This window comes from Pocillopora verrucosa, chromosome 1 (assembly GCF_036669915.1).
Source record: "Pocillopora verrucosa isolate sample1 chromosome 1, ASM3666991v2, whole genome shotgun sequence".
Classification (NCBI taxonomy): Eukaryota; Metazoa; Cnidaria; class Anthozoa; order Scleractinia; family Pocilloporidae; genus Pocillopora; species Pocillopora verrucosa.
Genome location: NC_089312.1, coordinates 1,311,117 through 1,331,910, shown reverse-complemented (window position 1 = coordinate 1,331,910; position 20,794 = coordinate 1,311,117). Strand labels below are relative to the sequence as shown.

General features: G+C 37.9%; 1 protein-coding gene across 1 annotated transcript in view; it reads right to left on the bottom strand.

Annotated features, from left to right (window-relative positions):
- Positions 1–20,794, bottom strand: part of LOC131776309 (relaxin receptor 2-like) — a 41,871-nt gene that overhangs the window by 9,554 nt on the left and 11,523 nt on the right. Inside the window, exons 11-13 of the mRNA XM_066174601.1 lie at positions 1,963–2,034; positions 1,496–1,567; positions 526–597 (exon numbers count right to left, since the gene is read on the bottom strand). Coding sequence (XP_066030698.1) covers positions 526–597; positions 1,496–1,567; positions 1,963–2,034 — 216 coding nt within the window. The remainder of the gene's footprint in view (positions 1–525; positions 598–1,495; positions 1,568–1,962; positions 2,035–20,794) is intronic.

The following is a 20,794-nucleotide window of genomic DNA, read 5'->3' as shown; positions in this document are numbered from 1 at the left end:
TCGATTATTAATTAACTAGAGAGGATAATTCTCTCTTACAATTATTAAGTCATGCAAACTATCCATCACTACTCACATTATATCCAGCTTGGTTAGGTTAGCAAAAATCGTTGGCGGTAAAGCTCTTATTTGATTGTTGGACAAAAGCCTGCAATATTAAAAGAATTAACCACACGCTACAATTATCTGCAAAGTAGAAAGTTCCCCTAGATTATGGCGGCAACTGGTAAGATCCAAATAACGATATCCTTACATATCTCTATGATACACAGATATATGTTTTGCATTCATTCGGTGAGACACGTTTTAATGAACAGGTTTAATTAGATTAAGTCGAAAGACATACGGATTGATAACATTTAACGAAAAATCAATTTCAAGTTCAAAACTTCTATTTATTTTGTGTTTTAAATTCACGCAAAAATGGAGACAAATTTCGACAAAATTTCAGAGAAAAGATTTTTTATTGTCGTGCATTTAATTGCTTTGTTTTGATTATTTCATTTGTTTTTGTTGTTGACTTACAGCGTTTTGAGATATGTCAGATTGCTGAAGATTTCTTGGGGGAGATCCTCAACTTCATTATCAGACAAATCTCTGTAATTTTCAAGGAAAAATGCATTAACCTTTCAGAAAAAATAATTCCAGCTGGAATGTAATTCCCATAAAAAGTGAAACAGTGTTTGAAAACACTCTAGGCATTTGTAGTATGCTATGTTGCTGTTATATTATATGGTGGAAGTGCACTGAGCTAGTAACATCGGGTGATGGGAGAAAAACAGTGTACAGCGATGGAACCCAAGACTAACGGGGAACACCTGGTTGTCAGAACCCGAGACCAGCGAATTTCGATCTCAATTTTTGAAAGACCAAAAATGTTTGCAAAAAACTTCTATCGAAGGGAATTAACCTAAAAATTTGGAAGTTTCCCAGTTTTTTTTTTTATTTTTTTTTTTAGGGGTAATTGATTGTTTTTCCGATCACAAGTGTTCAATTACAGCCAACTGTCCGATTACACCTGTACAAAGTAATTAGTGAAATATATAGCAGCTGATGCACCAGTCACATTTGAGGAAATCGTAATGGTTATGATTAGTTTAGTAATAACAGTGGCTGGTTTCTCCTAAGGCAGTGGGACTACGTCAGCACAGCAAGTCAAAGAAATTCAGGATCAGCGGATTTTGAGTCTGAGGCTCTCGGTTACGCTGCCTTCCGTAACGTTAATATAATAAAATATTTCTCAATTGTGCGTTTTCTAAGCGACCTAAATAAGGCCCAGTATGTGCTTTTATGAAATCAGTGTACATTAAATTAGAATCCATCAAATATTTTTGCTTGCGCGCGTTTTGTATAAACCTAACCTCGCTGCGATATGCGGGGATTTCGTTTCGAATACTTTTCCCATTTAAAGGAGGAGAACATTGATATTGAAATAGTCCATATTTTATTGCTTTGTATTTTTTGTAAAGATACAATTCTTTTTTATCATACTCACAGCTCTTCCAAATTAGTCAAATATTTGAAAACGTGTTTAGTAAGCTTCCTGATTCCGTTATCTTGCAGCCATCTGATAAAAAGAATAACACGGCAATGATAGGTAAATGTTCTCATATCTTCAGATTTATGACGAGTTTTCCAATCATATTTCAGAAACACAAGACTGGTAAACATCCTGACTTATTGACTTTTTGTTAAAGTTAATTTCTAAAAGTTTCGATGAGCATGGCTCTTATTATTTTGTTAAGTTACTGGAACATCCTTATATATACTACGCATTATTTTGCTCATTCATCCAACAAAAATATAAAAATTAAGGTATAAAATAATGACTCCTACAGCAACATTTTTGTATTTTTTCTTTCTTTCTCAGTAGATTGTTATTTTTTCCACCTTCAATCTGCAGGTGTCCAATTTGTCACACAAATGATTTTAACTATTACCACTTTTCTTTTCTTTACTCACAGGCGTGTTAATGCTCTTAAACCATCAAACAAACCCTCTGGTAACTCTGTTTGGTCGTTGTCGTTGAGTTGTCTGTAGAGGAGAAGGGTTAAAAAAGTGTTACAATTACTTTAGTTCAAATTTGCTGGAAAACACATTATTTGGGCCGATAGGCTCCCCAAAGCTCAAAATTTTGGAACCAACAATTTTTTAGTTCGAAAGTGATTTATTGAATTTTATGCGGCCCTTATTTTAATTTGCGACTCAAAACAGATTCGTACGAGGCTTTTGAGATACCTGATCTTGTAACTCAGATCTTGTCTGCTGTTAGATTTAGCTGTTATATCTTTAATCGTTGATTGGGGGCGTTCGTTACCGGTCTGTTTGTTACGTAGATATTCAAGGGTTGAAGGATGTGATCGATGCAAAGGAATATGCACCATTTGAATTATGATGTGAGCTGTGACACTTGTAATAGGTGAGATACGAGGACGACTTTCCACTTACAGCCACTGCAGCTTAATTAACTGGGAGAATGGATTGCTTCTCAAATTCTTGATCTTGTTGCCGTATAACAAACTGTAAGGTAAGAAAGCTTGTTTTAACAATCCTTAGAAAAGTATAAATCTTGTTTGCATTTGACCGTGGTATTGGTGTGAAAAGAAGTGCGAAGTGCAAGCCTGTTCTGAGAGAGAACACTTGTAATCTCCTTTTCATACTGGCAAATAAAACAAAGTTATGAAAGGAATAAAAATTGAATTTATAAAACGTGGACCAACGTCAGATGTTAGGATATGATCATCTATGAAACTGAAAGGATTGTTTAATGAGGATAGGTTTCTCTTTTCTGTTAAACTCCGTCCATCTATTAACTGTCCCACTCTCTTTCACCCTTTTAACGGCTGACTACATCTACTAAGCTTCAAGACCTTCTTGATCACATTTAGTTGACAATGAGATAAAACTCTTGGCACATCAAAGGCTATCATCACAAGAGCCAGGAAAATCAATTACGCACAGTTTGATCAACTCGGTGTTGTTATTGAAGACTCCAGTTGGCAGCTCCTTTATCTGGTTGTTACCCAATTCCCTAAGAAAAAATATTCCCTGATTTCAGTTGAAAGTGTCATTTTTTAGAAATTGTTGCTATTGCAGGTTTTTATTTAATTTTTTTCTGTTGGATTAACAGTCTGTTTATGTCGTGCCCGGATCAAACGAGTGCTTTGCTATAACATTGATATATTTGTTACATCTTGGTATCTATTAATACTCCTGGCATAAGGCGCTTTTAAACTCATCGATTACTAAACAAACAGCAAAAGATATTACGTACTTCGACGAGTTTCGTCTTACTGTCAAACTTCTTCAGGGAGTTTTGCGAGTTTTATATTAGAAATTGCTGCTATCGCAAGTTTTTTATTTTATTTTTTCTGTTGGATTAACAGTTTATTTGTGTCGTGCCCGGATCAAACACACGCTTACGCTAGTTGTAAAACTTCCTTATTCTTAGACGCGTTTCGTCTTACTGTCATAGACTTCTTCGGGGAGTTTTGCGAGTTAATGCTAAACACTTGTATTAAAAAGCCATACTATGGCTACTACGGGGGCCAATGACCATATAGGCTCGGCTGGACTTACGAACAGAAACAGGCGAAGTTGTGGAAAAACTTAAAAATATTTTAGGAGCGAGGTGAGAAAATATCTGGGGGCCAACTGTTATACGATACGCGTCGGAGAATAAACAAGTTTTACCACTACTGTTCTCAGAGAGATGCTCAGTGATTTAATTTTAAAAAAAATTTGCTTTTAAAAATTTTTTGAATTTAAAAGAATTAAATAAAAATATTTTTTTTAATTGGGTTTGAACTTAATAGTAACTTAATAGTAACTTGATAGTTACTTCTCAAACTTATTGTCTTGTTGAAAATTAGTGAGTAAATTTTGTTCCTCTGCAATGTACTGGGACATTAAAATTAAGCTATTCGGATATCTGGTAAGATTTAGGACCATAATTTGGTGATAAAAGATAAATTTTTTCCTTTTAAACAATTTGTGAATATAAAAGGATTGATAACTTTAGAAATGAGATTGAAACCAGGATTTGTTAAATTGTGAGCTGGGATGTTGGATTTGTATCCCATCAGTTTGTACTTCGATGTTTTATTCGTGTGATGGGATCTGTATTAATCGTTTAAAAATGTGTCGTGGAACATGCATTAGATGCTATTTACAACACTGCCCGTAAACACGCTTTTGTTGACGGTTACTGGCATGATAATAAATATTTGAATATTTACTTTAAGAGAGTCAGCTTCGAGTTTGAGTTTAACTACCATCTGGTTGACAACAACCACTGAACTTGAATAAATTTTCGCCCACATTTAGTAGATCAAGATATTCTGACCCCATATGCATCAATATAAGCCGACCCAAATCGATAAATCAAGGTCTCTATTAGTCGCTTTAAAATGGGTGGAACATGCAATTAAGTTTATTTATGAAGCAGTCTGCAATAATAATTTTGCTGAAGAAAACTGTTTCTTTTATGAAACTGAAAATGATTTGTTAGAGAGCGGGAGGTTGCTCTATTCATTTGCTCCGGACCATTGCGCAAGTTTGAATCACACCGACCGTAAGTTTTATTTATTCAATATCTCCTCTACATGACGACCAGTCTTCACTTTTCAAGAAGCGGTGGACGCTGCGATCTCCCAAAAAATAGCCCAGAAGGATGTACGACACTTTGGAGTGAATCCTCACGGTTAAAGTTCTTCGTCGGGTGTAAATCAGGTTAAGCGTGAAACAACGTGTGGTCAGGCGGTCGCTCAGTGGGTCGACGTCACCGAGGGAAACGATGTTTTCGCTGTGGGTTAGCCAATCACACCCCAGACAAATGCAAATACAAGATTCTGAGTGTTTTAACTGCCATTTAACGGGTCATAGTCTGCGTGTCGCAATGCAAAACCACTGCCAAAAGAGATGGTGAGAAAAAAACATGTACATTACACGGAACAGGATTCAGAAGCTGGACTGCAGGGGAACATGGGAGATCATTCCATGCTTATGCTGGTGCACTGCAAGACATTGCAGGACAGATTGTATGCGCCGAACAATGGCTGCTATGCGTGCTTATGCTCGTTATTTTCCTGTCATATTTCCAGCGCTTTTTATGTCAGGATCTATTTTAGTCGACATTTCTCGTCTTTATCAAGTTTTTCACTTGGAAGAAGCGACTTAAAGAGTTCACCAGAGAAGTTTCTTTCGCTTAAAACAAAAGCTGTTTGTATTGCCGCTGATGTGCTTATGGACTAAGCATGAATATCTTTGTTTTTCTCTCCCTGTTAAATTTACATAACCGTCCATATGGATGTGTTGAACTAAATCCTGGACCAACTTCTTCATCTTCAAGATCCAAATAGAAGCGGCCCTGCCGTGAATGCCAGAGTGGAAGAACGGTCAGGGTGCGTGAAGCAACGAAGGTTTTTCAATATTCAGCCCGCCATGACACTTCGTCGTCACCAATTTGCATTTCACTTTTAACCCAGTTTTGCCAGAAGGTAGGTTTGATCTCGGTTTACAGGTTCAAGTCATGACGGTTTTATAGTTCTATGTGCCACGTAGATAATGAAGGGTTTTTAGGGGTCAAAGAGGGGTAAAGGGAGGGGGTGGACGAACTTTGGCCTTATCCGTTCTTGTACTGGGGAAGAGGGATTCCAGGAGCTAAATCTGATGTGCGACTGAGAAAGGAGTAGAGTTTTAAGTCTAAACAACATTTGAACAATGTTACTAAACAATTTGTTTGCAAATTACGTCTGTCGAGACGGAATTAGCATCAAACTTGTCCCCAGAGTCCTCCCCGTCTAGAGAATTCCCTGGAAACTGCAGCGGATGCTCTAAAAACTATACTTCTTAATATCAAATTATTTTCGAATGTTTGAGTGTTTTGCTCCCCTTCGTTAATAAAAAAATTGCGTCCATCTGAACAAATGTTGCATTTAAAAGGATTGATAACAGTGGGAACTGAATATCTATTAAAATTTTGAACCGAGACTTGTTAAATATGTTTGGATTTGCATCCTATCATGAACTTCGGTGTTCTACACGTATGGTTGGGTCTATATTAGTTGCCTAAAAATGTTTGTCTTAAAGATGTTAGATGTTATTTACTTACAGCTGAGTCAAATTTATGTTGTTGTTAATGACGCCCAGTGGTAATTCTACTATGTGATTGTGATGTAAGAACCAACGTAAAGGATATACATTTGAACCTCTATTAAGTGGCACCGTATAAAGCTGTCGCCCTGTGTTAAGCGGTCGATTGTTAAATTCCCGAATTTGTTTTCCTTCAATCACTGCAATATCCACCTCTGATAAGCGGTTGCGGTCACTCTTTACTGAGTCCCAGTTTGTATTGTCATTCACCTGTATGGAACAGTCACTTAAGGGAAACCCCTCAAATAAAACTTAGAAAAAAAATAGTTTATATATGAGGAAGACTTTTCACTTACAGCAACTGCAGCTCTACTAATTGAGAAAATAAGTCGCCTGACAAATTCTTCAACTTGTTACCGTTTAACCACCTGTAAGTTTCGGAAACTTTGTATCACCAATAGGTGGAGTACTGATGTGAAAAGAAATACAGAGTGCGAGGCCCTTTATACTGAAAGGAAACACTTGCAAGTGCCTCCCTCTAAATACTGGCCACGCCTATGCAAACTGAAGGACTGAACTTAAAAACTTAGAAAACAACAGTAAGCTAAGGTGAAAATGTTTAAAGCAAAAGTTCACATTCCATCATGTACAATTAAATGTACAAGTTAAGCTTATTATGAGGTTTCTTTAAGTCTCTCCAATGCATCCGCCATAACGTGAGGATAATTATGTTTTATTTACCTCGTGGTTGAAAACGCTTATTGAATATTCACTCATAATCAACAAATACCGAGACTCTGAGCAGATCAAGATAGCCGGTTAGGATAAACGTAACGTTTATATTTTGTCATGAAATGGCTATGTTCATCCTCACATGCACCTATTATTAAATCGACTATGCCGCTGTCAGTGCACCATGATGAAGGGTTGTACAAAGTGGTCATGAGAGTGAAGTTTTGCTCCTACAGCAGCTTCAGCTTGACCAATGACTTTAATAAGTCAACTGGCTTTTGAAGCCACTAACAACCGTCTGTTACTCACCATGAATTGAGCTCGAAGAACTTTGCCGATATCTGATAAATGAGAATGTGTGGATAATCGATGCGATTGCAAAGGTTTTAAATTTTTACTCACAGGTCAGTCAACTCGGTGTTGTAATTGAAGACTCCAGGTGGTAGTGCTCCTATTTGGTTGTCCTCCAAGTACCTTTAAGAAGGATACAATCTTTTTTATCTGAAGTCTATTCTGGGCTATTAAGACCCAGATTTCCAGATTAAAACAGTGTTTATAATGATATATGCCTTAAGTTAAACATGAAACAGAAACCCAGCCGATAGTGTTGTTTATAAATGAATATGTTCACATCACCATAACTATTTTGATTCTTGCCTCTTGTTTGTTTTCAGTTGTAGCAGTTCCGCAGGTTCTTGTCTGTCTTGCTAATTTAACGCAGTCGACCACGTGATGTTTTGCATCAGTTTTGCCAGAAGCTAGGTTTGAACTCGGCTTACAGGTTCAAGCCATGACAGTTTTATAGTTGCGTGTACCGGGCAGATAGTGAAAGGTTATGAAGGGTCGAAGAGGGGTAAAGGGAGGGGGGTGGATTTGGATCCCACCATCGCAATTCTTTTTCAAATTTCAAACCGTGCTTTGAAGATTAAAGGTGATTTTTTTTTTCTTTGTATTTGTCCAGTAAAAACAAATCCTTTAAGACTCGATTAGCACCACTTCCAAGAGATGTTAAGAGTGATGCTCTTCGTTTAGCCGACGCTATACACTACAGTGGCGACGAGGAACTGAAGAACGAACAGCCAACATCGACGAACGAGAAAATCCGGTTTTAAATCTACGATATCAGTTCAACCTAACGTAAACTACGTAGCGGGAAGACCTCCTTTTGATGTCTTCAATGCTGAGTCTAAAGATATCGAGTTCTATCTCGAACGGTTGCAAGAATATTTCACCGCCTACGATATTAGGAACGACACGGACAGTCCCGCTAAACGAAGAGCATCACTCTTAACATCTCTTGGAAGTGGTGCTAATCGAGTCTTAAAGGATTTGTTTTTACTGGACAAATACAAAGACTTTTGACCGTGAAGTTTGTGAGCGGGTTAAAAACTCTCACGGAAAAATGTGAATTCACCAACGTGCTTATAAATGATATTCAACGCGATCGTTTCATCTGCGAGTTACGCGCGGAGCAGATTAAGCGGAAAATGATTATCGGCCAACTTCATTTTTCAAGAAGCAGGGGACGTTGCAATCGACCAAAAAATAGCGTAGAAGGATGTATGACACTTTGGAGGAAATCCTCATGGTGAAAGTTCTGCGTCGGGCGTAAATCAGGTTAAGCGTGACAACGTGTGTTCACGCGGCCGCTCAGTGGGTCGACGTCACCAAAGGAAACGCTGTTTTCGCTGTGGGTTAGCCAACCACACCCCAGAAAAATGCAATTACAAGGATTTTAAGTTTTTTTTTTTTTTTTAACTGCCATTTAACGGGTCACAGTCAGATAGTCAGAGTGTCGCAATGCAAAACCGCCACCAAAAGAGATGGCGTGCAAACAACATATGTACATCACACGGAACAGGATTCAGAAGCTGGACTGCAGGAGAACATAGGAGATGAATTTTTCGGGTCCATTTTCACTCTGGAAGAGAGTTAGAAATTAGAGCTGCGTTAGTCAGGACTTGCAGCACCTGCTATGAAGGTCCCTGTGCAGACTGAAGAATTCCGGATGGAAGTCGACATGGGAGCCGTAGCATCAATCTTAAACTACACAGATTATGAGCGGTATTTCAAGTACCTTGCAGTGCGGCTAATAGAAATATCATTCCATGTTTATACTGGTGCATTGCTGGACATTGCAGGACAGATTGTATGCGCCGAACAATGGCTGCAGTGCGTATTTATGCTCGTTATTTTCCTGTCTTGTTTCCGACGCTTTTTATGTCAGCATCTATTTTAGTCGACTTTTCTCGTCTTTACAAAGTTTTTGACTTGAAAGTTGCGACTTTAAGAGTTCACCAGAGCAGTTTCTTTCGCTTGAAGCGAAAGCTGTTTGTATTGCGGCTTGTGTGCTTATGGACTAAGCATGAATATCTTTGTTTTTCTCTCCCTGTTAAATTGACATCAACGTCCATATGGATGTTGAACTAAATCCTGGACTAACTTCTTCATCTTCAAGATCCAAATGGAAACGGCCCTATCGTGGATGCCGGAGTGGAACGGTCATGGCACGTGAAGCAATGAAGGTTATTAATATTCAACCCGCCATGACACCTCGTCGTCACCAATTTGCATTTCACTCAGGACGGAATGACAACAATCTTGCTCGTATTCCGCTGATATCAAATCGGCCATGCTGTAGTTCACCTCTACGTTTCGGTGTTTGAAATGCTCGCTTACTGAAAACCAAAGTATCGTCGCTATGTGATCTTATGTTATCTCGTCGTCTTCACCTTCTATCTGTGACTGAATCGGGGCTTAATCATCATTAATAAATCATCATCACTGCAGGTTGAACATGGAGCAGTGACCTAGGTAGTAATACTTTTTAATAATGGATGTTGTTAAAGTGTTGTGATAAGTGCATTTCATTGAAATAATACAGTTTGAATAAACCTGTTATGGCTTACTTACAGGTGAGTCAACTTGGTATTCATGGCGAAGACTCCTGGTGGCAGCTCTTTGATTTGGTTACCAAACAAGTACCTTCGAAAAGGATATACCCTTAATCTAATGTCTATTTTGAGTCAGTTTAACCCATTTTTCCAGATTTAGTCATCACCGCAGGTTAAACATGGAGCATAATGGATGTTGTTAAAGTGTTGTGATAAGTGCATTTCATTGAAATAATACAGTTTGAATAATTTCGAATATAAACCTGTTATGGCTACTTACAGGTGAATCAACTTGGTATTCATGGAGAAGACTCCTGGTGTCAGCTCTTTGATTTGGTTACCATGCAAGTACCTTCGAAAAGTATATACCCTTAATCTAATGTCTATTTTGACTTAGTTTAACCCATTTTTTTAGATTTAGTCAATGTTAAAAAAAATAATCATCACTGCAGGTTAAACTTGGAGCAGTGATCTAGATAGTAGTACTTTTTAATAATGGATGTTGTTAAAGTGTTGTGATAAATGCACTTCATTGAAATAATACAGTTTGAATAAACCTGTTATGGCTTACTTACAGCTGAATCAACTTGGTATTCATGGCGAAGACTCCTGGTGGCAGCTCTTTGATTTGGTTACCATACAAGCACCTTCGAAAAGTATATACCCTTAATCTAATGTCTATTTTGAGTTAGTCTAACCCATTTTTCCACATATAGTCTGTGTTAAAAAAAAAAAAAAATTATCACCGCAGGTAAACATGGAGCAGTGACCCAGGCCGTAGTACTTTTTAATAATGGATGTTGTTAAAGTGTTGTGATAAGTGCATCTCATTGAAATAATACAGTTTGAATAAACCTGTTATGGCTTACTTACAGGTGAGTCAAGACTCCTGGTGGCAGCTCTTTGATTTGGTTATCAAAAATGTACCTTCGAAAAGGATATACCCTAAATCTAATGTCTATTTTGAGTTAGTTTAACCCATTTTTCTAGATTTAGCCAGTTTAAAAAAAAAAAAATCATCACTGCAGGTTAAACATGGAGCAGTGATCTAGATAGTAGTACTTTTTAATAATGGATGTTGTTTAAGTGTTGTGATAAATGTATCTCATTGAAATAATACAGTTTGAATTAACCTGTTATGGCTTACTTACAGCTGAATCAACTTGGTATTCATGGCGAAGACTCCTGGTGGCAGCTCTTTGATTTGGTTACCATACAAATACCTTCGAAAAGGATATACCCTTAATCTAATGTCTATTTTGAGTTAGTTTAACCCATTTTTCCAAATTTAGTCGGTGTTAGAAAAAAAAAAATCATCACCGCAGGTAAACATGGAGCAGTGACCCAGGCCGTAGTACTTTTTAATAATGGATGTTGTTAAAGTGTTGTGATAAGTGCATCTCATTGAAATAATACAGTTTGAATAAACCTGTTATGGCTTACTTACAGGTGAGTCAAGACTCCTGGTGGCAGCTCTTTGATTTGGTTATCAAAAAAGTACCTTCTAAAAGGATATACCCTAAATCTAATGTCTATTTTGAGTTAGTTTAGCCCATTTTTCCCGATTTAGTCAGTGTTAAAAAAAATAATACCGCAGGTTAAACATGGAGCAGTGACCCAGGCAGTAGTACTTTTGAGTAATGTGTGTTGTTTAGCAATGTGATTGTTCACATCACCATAATTATTTTGATTCTTGCTGCTCCTTTGTGTTTAGTTCTACATCTCTTACCGGTTCCTACTTGTATCATGCTGCTAACGTAAAGCGCTCCACGACGTGATGTTGTCAACCCGTTTTGCACGCGGCTAAGTTTATACCCACTTTGCAAGTTGAAGTCATAATATTTTGTGACGGTTTTAGAGTTTAATGCGCTTCGGAGATATTGAAAGGTCATAAAAAGAAAAAGATAGGTGGTGGAGAAGCGGGGTTGAGATATAATTCATCAATTTTTGAACCGGGGAGAGAGAATTCTTAGAGATAAGCTGATAGCAACTGAGTGAAGAGTAATGCTTAAAGTGTAAACATTATTCGATAGAGATGTGGAGTCCCCTGATTGAACAAAAATGTAGTAAAACGTCTCAATTTTTGAAAGACCCAAATCTTTGCAAAATACGTCTATCGAAAGGGAATTAACTTCAAACTTGTTTCCAGAGTTCTCTTCTTTTGGAAAAGACCCCTCAGACTGGAGGAAAAGCTCTCTCTCTCTGTCAAAATACGATCAGTCTTATGTTAACCAGCGATTGATTGAAGGTGAGTCTTGTGACACTTGAAATAGTTTGTATTTAGGGAAGTCGCATGGCAAATTCTTCAACTTGTTGCCGCTTAACCACCTGTAAGCTTTGGAAACCAATACGTGAAAATGTATTAATCCTAATCACGTTCGACCACAGCACTGGTGTAAAAAGGAATGCAGAGTGCGAGGCTCGTTCTTCAGAAAGGAAACGGTTGCAAGTGCCTCCCTCTGCATAATGGCCACGCCCATTCAAACTTATAAAAACGTCGTTAGCAAGGGACAAGAAAATAGAATTTACGAAACGAGGGCCACCGACATATGCCGGGAGATGATCATTGATTAAACTTTTCAAATGCAAACCGTCCAACCCTCGTTCATTATCCTCTTCATGGTTGACTACACCCACTCAGCTTGAGGAGTGTCTTGATCATGTTAAGTAAATACTGACATTACACTCTTAACACATCGAGGTTGACTTCAAAAATGGACGTGGATATCTGTTACTTACAGTGCGATCAATTCAGTGTTATTATTGAAGACTCCAGGTGGCAGCTCGTTTATCTGGTTTTTACTTAGGGACCTAAAAGAAGATATTGTACGTTTTAGTTAAAATTATTCTACGTCTGATGTATTGCTACTGCTGCGTACTTTTTTCGGTCGGAATACTGTTTACTTGTGCCGTTCTCGGGAATGTGATTGAACAAATTGATATATATATCAACACTTTAAGCATGGCACGATCTCAGTCTTCAAGAATTTAACTTAAAAAATAAGCGCATTACGACAGCCGGTTTGGATAAACGTAAGCTTTTGTTTGGAAATAGCTACGTTTATCCTTCCCTTGCTGTTTTTTTTAATGAACTATGCCACTGTCAGTGCACCATATGGAAGGGTTGTGCAAAGTGGTTATGAGAGTAAAGTTTTGCACCTACAGCGGCTGCGGTTTGACCAAGACTTAAATAATTCAACTGGCTTTAAAACCATCAACGACCATCTGTTACTCACTATGAATTGAGCTTGAAGAAACTTTGCTGATATTTAATAAATGACTCGAATGTATGGATAATTCATGCAATCAAAAAGGTTTTAATTTATTATTTACATGTGAGTCAACTCTGAGTTGTTATTGAAGACTCCAAACGGCAGCTCTTTTATCTGATTGTCGTTTATGTACCTTTAAAAAGTATACGCCTTGAATTTATCTGAGAATTGTCCAAAATTAGTCAGCCAATGTTTAAGTTATTGTTTGATCCAATTATCAAAGCTTGAATCCAAGTATTAATTTCGCACATAATCGTAGACTGCAGAAAGACTTGGAGAGAGCGATTAAACCTGAGAATGTTGTAAACAAAGATGCCTCGTAGATTTAGCCTCGCAGGAGTTGGACAGCTTAAGTCATCGTTTTGTCAGTACTGTTTTCGTTTTCCATCTCCTTCAGTTCGGTCACTATGCTTGTTTAGTACTCAAAATTTCTAATTTTTCAGTTTTTCCACCATATGCCATGAGGTTGAATGTGATTTCAATAAATCTGATGCAACTGTCCAAGCGTGGCACTTTTGTTGAGACAGCTTACCCTCGATTGCCCTCCAATCGCAGAACACGACAGTCTGTGGAGCTTTTTACCAGTGTTGCTGACGAACGAACGCATGATTCTGTAGGCAAGTTTTGTCTAATGCTATGTAAAATTTTGAGCCGAGATTTATTGAATGTGTTTGGATTTGGATCCCACCACCGCAATTCTTTTTCAAATTTCAAACCGTGCTTTGAAGATTAAAGGTGATTTTTTTTTTCTTTCCGAAAAGTGTTGCAACTTTAGATAAAGTAACATTGGAAATACGATTCTAGATACTATTATTGGTTTGGGTAATAATATGAGCTGAGATAGTTCGATTTAAATTCCCTTCTTTAAACTCTCGCCGTAGTATTGGTGTGTGGTGTATGACGTAGGTATTCACACTGTCGCTTGTCAGCCTCGTTTTCATGTATCACGTTCGAGTCGATATGTCGTGGGAAAATAAGCCTCTGTCTAGTTTTCTTCGCGTCTTTAAGACTTAATCCGACGCTATACACTACAGTGGCGACGAGGTATACTGAAGAACGAACAGCCAACATCGACGAACGAGAAAATCCGGTTTTAAATCTACGATATCAGTTCAACCTAACGTAAACTACATAGCGGGAAGACCTCCGTTTGATGTCTTCAATGCTGAGTCTAAAGATATCGAGTTCTATCTCGAACGGTTGCAAGAATATTTCACCGCCTACGATATTAGGAACGACACGGACAGTCCCGCTAAGCGAAAAGCAATACTCTTAACATCTCTTGGAAGTGGTGCTTATCGAGTCTTAAAGGATTTGTTTTTACTGGACAAATACAAAGACTTTTGGCCAGCTTGCAACGCTGCTGAATGGTTATTACTTGCCCATTGGCTTGTAAGTCGTAGAGAGAGACCGATTTTATTCTGCAAATCAGAAACCGGGGCAAAGCATCGTGGAGTTTGTGAGCGGGTTAAAAAGTCTCACGGGAAAATGTGAATTCACCAACTTGCTTATAAATGATATTCTACGCGATCGTTTCATCTGCGAGTTACGCGCGGAGCAGATTAAGTGGAAAATAATTATCAGCCAACTTCATTTTTCAAGAAGCAGGGGACGCTGCAATCGACCAAAAAATAGCGTAGGAGGATGTATGACACTTTGGAGGAAATCCTCATGGTGAAAGTTCTGCGTCGGGCGTAAATCAGGTTAAGCGTGACAACGTGTGTTCACGCGGCCGCTCAGTGGGTCGACATCACCAAAGGAAACGCTGTTTTCGCTGTGGGTTAGCCAACCACACCCCAGAAAAATGCAATTAAAAGGATTTTGAGTTTTTTTTTTCTGCAATTTAACGGGTCATAGTCAGATAGTCAGAGTGTCGCAATGCAAAACCACCACCAAAAGAGATGGCGTGCAAACAACATGTACATCACACGGAACAGGATTCAGAAGCTGGACTGCAGGAGAACATAGGAGATGAATTTTTCGGGTCCATTTTCACTCTGGAAGAGAGTTAGAAATTAGAGCTGCGTTAGTCAGGACTTGCAGCACCTGCTATGAAGGTCCCTGTGCAGACTGAAGAATTCCGGATGGAAGTCGACATGGGAGCCGTAGCATCAATCTTAAACTACACAGATTATGAGCGGTATTTCAAGTACCTTGCAGTGCGGCTAATAGAAATATCATTCCATGTTTATACTGGTGCATTGCTGGACATTGCAGGACAGATTGTATGCGCCGAACAATGACTGCAGTGCGTATTTATGCTCGTTATTTTCCTGTCTTGTTTCCGACGCTTTTTATGTCAGCATCTATTTTAGTCGACTTTTCTCGTCTTTACAAAGTTTTTGACTTGAAAGTTGCGACTTTAAGAGTTCACCAGAGCAGTTTCTTTCGCTTGAAGCGAAAGCTGTTTGTATTGCGGCTTGTGTGCTTATGGACTAAGCATGAATATCTTTGTTTTTCTCTCCCTGTTAAATTGACATCAACATCCATATGGATGTTGAACTAAATCCTGGACTAACTTCTTCATCTTCAAGATCCAAATGGAAACGGCCCTATCGTGGATGCCGGAGTGGAACGGTCATGGCACGTGAAGCAACGAAGGTTATTAATATTCAACCCGCCATGACACCTCATCGTCACCAATTTGCATTTCACTCAAGACGGAATGACAACAATCTTGCTCGTATTCCGCTGATATCAAATCGGCCATGCTGTAGTTCACCTCTACGTTTCGGTGTTTGAAATGCTCCCTTACTGAAACCAAAGTATCGTCGCTATGTGATCGTATGTTATCTCGTCGTCTTCACCTTCTATCTGTGACTGAATCGGGGCTTAATCATCATTAATAAATCATCATCACTGCAGGTTTAAACATGGAGCAGTGACCTAGGTAGTAGTACTTTTTAATAATGGATGTTGTTAAAGTGTTGTGATAAGTGCATTTCATTGAAATAATACAGTTTGAATAATTTCGAATATAAACCTATTATGGCTACTTACAGGTGAATCAACTTGGTATTCATGGAGAAGGCTCCTGGTGGCAGCTGTTTGATTTGGTTACCATGTAAGTACCTTCGAAAAGGATATACCCTTAATCTAATGTCTATTTTGACTTAGTTTAACCCATTTTTTTTAGATTTAGTCAATGTTAAAGAAAAAAAAAACCATCACTGCAGGTTAAACATGGAGCAGTGATCTAGATAGTAGTACTTTTTAATAATGGATGTTGTTAAAGTGTTGTGATAAATGCATTTCATTGAAATAATACAGTTTGAATAAGCCTGTTATGGCTTACTTACAGGTAAGTCAACTTGGTATTCATGGCGAAGACTCCTGGTGGCAGCTCTTTGATTTGGTTACCATACAAGTACCTTCGAAAAGTATATACCCTTAATCTAATGTCTATTTTGAGTCAGTTTAACTCATTTTTCCAGATTTTGTCATCACCGCAGGTTAAACATGGAGCAGCGACCCGGGCAGTAACACTTTTTAATAATGGATGTTGTTTAGCAATGTGATGGTTCACATCGCCATAACTACTTTGATTCTTGCTGCTTGTTTGTTTTAAGTTCGAAATCTCCTTCCGGTCCCTACTGGTATCATACTGCTAACGTAAAGCACTCCGCCACGTAATGTTGTTAACCCATTTTGCATGCGGCTAGGTTTATACCCACTTTGCAAGTTGAAGTCATAATACTTTAGAGAATACCTTGGAAACTGTAGCGGATGCTCTCAGAACTAGACCTCTTAATATCAAATTACTTCCGAATGTCTGAGTTTTTAGCTCTCCTACGTTAAGCACAAACTACTTGCATCTGCATAACTTCTCCATTTAAAAGAACTGATAACAGTTGGAACTGAATATTTAATAAAATTTTGAACCGACATTTGTTAAATATGTTTGGATTTGGATCCTACAATTATGAACTTCGGTGTTCTACACGCAGGGTTGGGTCTGTATTGGTTCCTTAAAAATGTTTGTCTTAGAGATGTTAGATGTTTCTCACAGCCAAGTCAAATTAATGTTGTTGTTGAAGACGCGTAGTGGTAACTCTACTATGTGATTGTGATGTAAGAACCAACGTAATTGATATACATTTGAACCTTTCTTAAGCGGCACCGTATAAAGCTGTCGCCCTGTATTAAGCGTGTTAAATTCCCGAATTTGTTTTCCTTCAATCACTGTAATTTCCGCCTCTGATAAGCGGTTGCGGTCACTCTTTACTGAGTCCCAGTTTGTATTGTGATTCACCTGTATGGAACAGTCACTTAAGGGAAACCCCTCAAATAAAACTTAGAAAAATAGTTTATATATGAGGAAGACTCTTCACTTACAGCCGCTGCAGCTTGACTAATTGGGAAAAAAAGTCGCCTGACAAATTCTTCAGCTTGTTGCCGTTTAACCACCTGTAAGTTTCGGAAACTTTGTATCACCAATACGTGGAGTACTGGTGTGAAAAGAAATAGAGAGTGCGAGGCCCTTTCTACTCAAAGGAAACACTTGCAAGTGCCTCCCTCTAAATACTGGCCACGCCTATGCAAACTGAACGACTGAACTTAAAAACTTAAAAAACAACATTAAGCTAAGGTGGAAATGTTTAAAGGAAAAGTTCACATTCTATCATGTACAATTAAATATACAAGTTAAGCTTATTATGAGGTTTCTTTAAGTCTCTCTAATGCATCCGCTAAAATGTGAAGATAATTATGTTTTATTTACCTCGTGGTTGAAGACACTAATTGAAAATTCACTCATAACCAACAAATACTGAGACTCTGAGCACATTACCATAGCCGGTTAGGATAAACGTAACGTTTATATTTTGTCATGAAATGGCTGTGTTCATCCTCACATGCACCTTTTATTAAATCAAGTATGCCGCTGTCAGTGCACCATGATGAAGGGTTGTAGAAAGTGGTCATGAGAGTGAAGTTTTGCTCCTACAGCAGCTTCGGCTTGACCAATAACTTTAATAAGTCAACTGGCTTTAAAGCCACTAACGACCGTCTGTTACTCACCACGAATTGAGCTCGAAGAAACTTTGCCGATATCTAATAAATGAATGAATGTATGGATAATCGATGCAACCGCATAGGTTTTAAATTATTACTCACAGGTTAGTCAACTCGGTGTTGTAAGTGAAGACTCCAGGTGGTAGTGCTCCTATTTGGTTGTCATCCAAGTACCTTTTAGAAGGATACATTCTTTTTTATCTGAATTCTATTCTGGGCTATTAAGACCCAGATTTCCAGAATAAATCCGTGTTTATAATGATAGATGCCTTAAGTTAAACATGAAACAGAACACCAGCCAGTAGTGTTGTATATAAATGAATGTGTTTACATCACTATAACTATTTTGATTCTTGCCTCTTGTTTGTGTTCAGTTGTACCAGTTCCGCAGGTTCTTACCTGCTAAACCTGATGTACGACTATGAAAAGAGTAGACTTAAGTCCCTACCAATGTATATAGGCTGGTCAGTTTAACGTCTTGTGTTGCTCTCGATTACCTTTTTGTAGATAATACACTTAGATTTTATGTGGTATGGAAAAATGAAGCTTTTAATTTTAAGACTTAGTTGTTGACACCACCATTACTTTGCTCTCGAATGGTTTCAATACGTCTTTTGGTGAGGTGATGGGATTGAAAACCTTCTCTACGAATGGCTGAGTTTTGTGAAATAATACAGTTTGAATAATTTAGAATATAAATCTGTTATGGCCTGCTTACAGGTAAATCAACTTGGTATTCATGGCGAAGACTCCTGGTGACAGCTCTTTGATTTGGTTACCATACAAGTGCCTTCGAAAAGGATATACCCTAAATTTAATGTCTATTTTGAGTTAGTTTAACCCATTTTTCTAGATTTAGCCAGCTTAAAAAAAAATCCTCATCACTGCAGTTTAAACATGGAGCAATGATCTAGTTAGTAGTACTTTTTAATAATGGATGTTGTGAAAGTGTTGTGATAAGTGCTTTTCATTGAAATAATACAGTTTTAATAATTTCGAATATAAACCTGTTATGGCTTACTTACAGGCGAGTCAACTTGGTATTCATGGCAAAGACTCCTGGTGGCAGCTCTTTGATTTGGTTACCATGCAAGTACCTTCGAAAAGGATATACCCTTAATGTAATGTCTATTTTGAATTAGTTTAACCCATTTTTCCAGATTTAGCCAGTGTTAAAAAAAATCATCATTACTGCAGGTTAAACATGGAGCAGTGATCTTGGTAGTAGTACTTTTTAATAATGGATGTTGTTAAAGTGTTTATAACATAGCTAGTAAATTTGTCTAATCAAATTCAATAGCGCGAGCATGCTTCATATTCCTATTGTGCACGCTCATGACGTCAGCAAACAAATCCCTCGAGAAAAAAAATTTCCATCGGGTTGAAAATGTTATAACACAATTGGTTCATACGTCAGCTGTGCATTCATCGAGATATGAATGAAGCACGCAGGAAGTTTAGAGAGCACTCAAGAAGCTAGAGTTGCTCTCGGCTACGCCTCGAGCAACTCTTACGCATCTTCCGTGGCGAAGACTCCTGGTGGAATATACCCTTATTCTAATGTCTATTTTGAATTAGTTTAACCCATTTTTCCACATTTAGTCTGTGTTAAAAAAAAAAATCATCACCTCAGATTAAACATGGAGCTGTGACCCAGGCAGTAGTACTTTTTAATCATGGATGTTGTTTAGCAATGTGATCGTTCACATCACCATAATTATTTTGATTCTTGCTGCTCGTTTGTTTTCAGTTCGAAATCTCCTTCCGGTCCCCACTGACATCATGCTGCTAACGTAAAGCACTCCTCGACGCACTGTTGTTAACCCGTTTTGCATGCGGCTAGGTTTATACCCACTTTGCTAGTTGAAGTCATAGTACTTTGTAATGGCTTTTCAGTTTAATGCGCTACGGAGATTGTGTTGGCTGTTTGCAAAGACGCGTTGTAATAGTTTCAAATAAACTAGTAACCAACATTTTCAAATGTGATTATATAAATGTGTTTATTACAGGCGAGTCAACTCGCGGTCACTCTTCACTGAGTCCTAGTTTGTATTGTCATTCACCTGTGTTGAACAGTCACTTAAGGGAAACCCCTCAAATAAAACTTAGAAAAATAGTTTATATATGAGGAAGACTCTTCACTTGCAGCCACTGCTGCTTGACCAATTGGAAAATAAGTCGCCTGACAAATTCTTCAACTTGTTACCGTGTAACCATTTGTAAGTTTTGAAGAGTTTGCATCACCAATACGTGAGAATGAATAATTCCTATTCGTGTTCGATCGTAAGACTGAATAGAAAATAGGATTTTCAAAACGAGGACCAACGACATATGCTAGGAAATGATCACTGATTAAACTGTCCAAATACAAACCGTCCCACCCTCTTTCATTTTCTTCATGGTTGACTACACTCGTTAAACTTGAGGAGCGTCTTGATCATATTAAGTATACACTGACATTACACTCTTATGACATCGAAGGTTAATATCAAAAATGGGCGTGGATATCTGTTACTTACAGTTCGATCAACTCAGTGTTATTACTGAAGACTCTTAGTGGTAGTTCCATTATCCGGTTGTTATTCAAGGCCCTAAGATTAGATATTCCATAATTTTATTTAAAATTATATTATCTCGTGTGTTGAATACTTTTTTCGTTCGGAATACAATTTATTTGTGCCGTGCCCGAATCAAATGAACGCGTTTAATGTTATTTTGAATGTGATTGGACAAATTGATATATATCAACACTTTAAGTATCGTTCAATCTCAGTCCTCAACAATTGAACT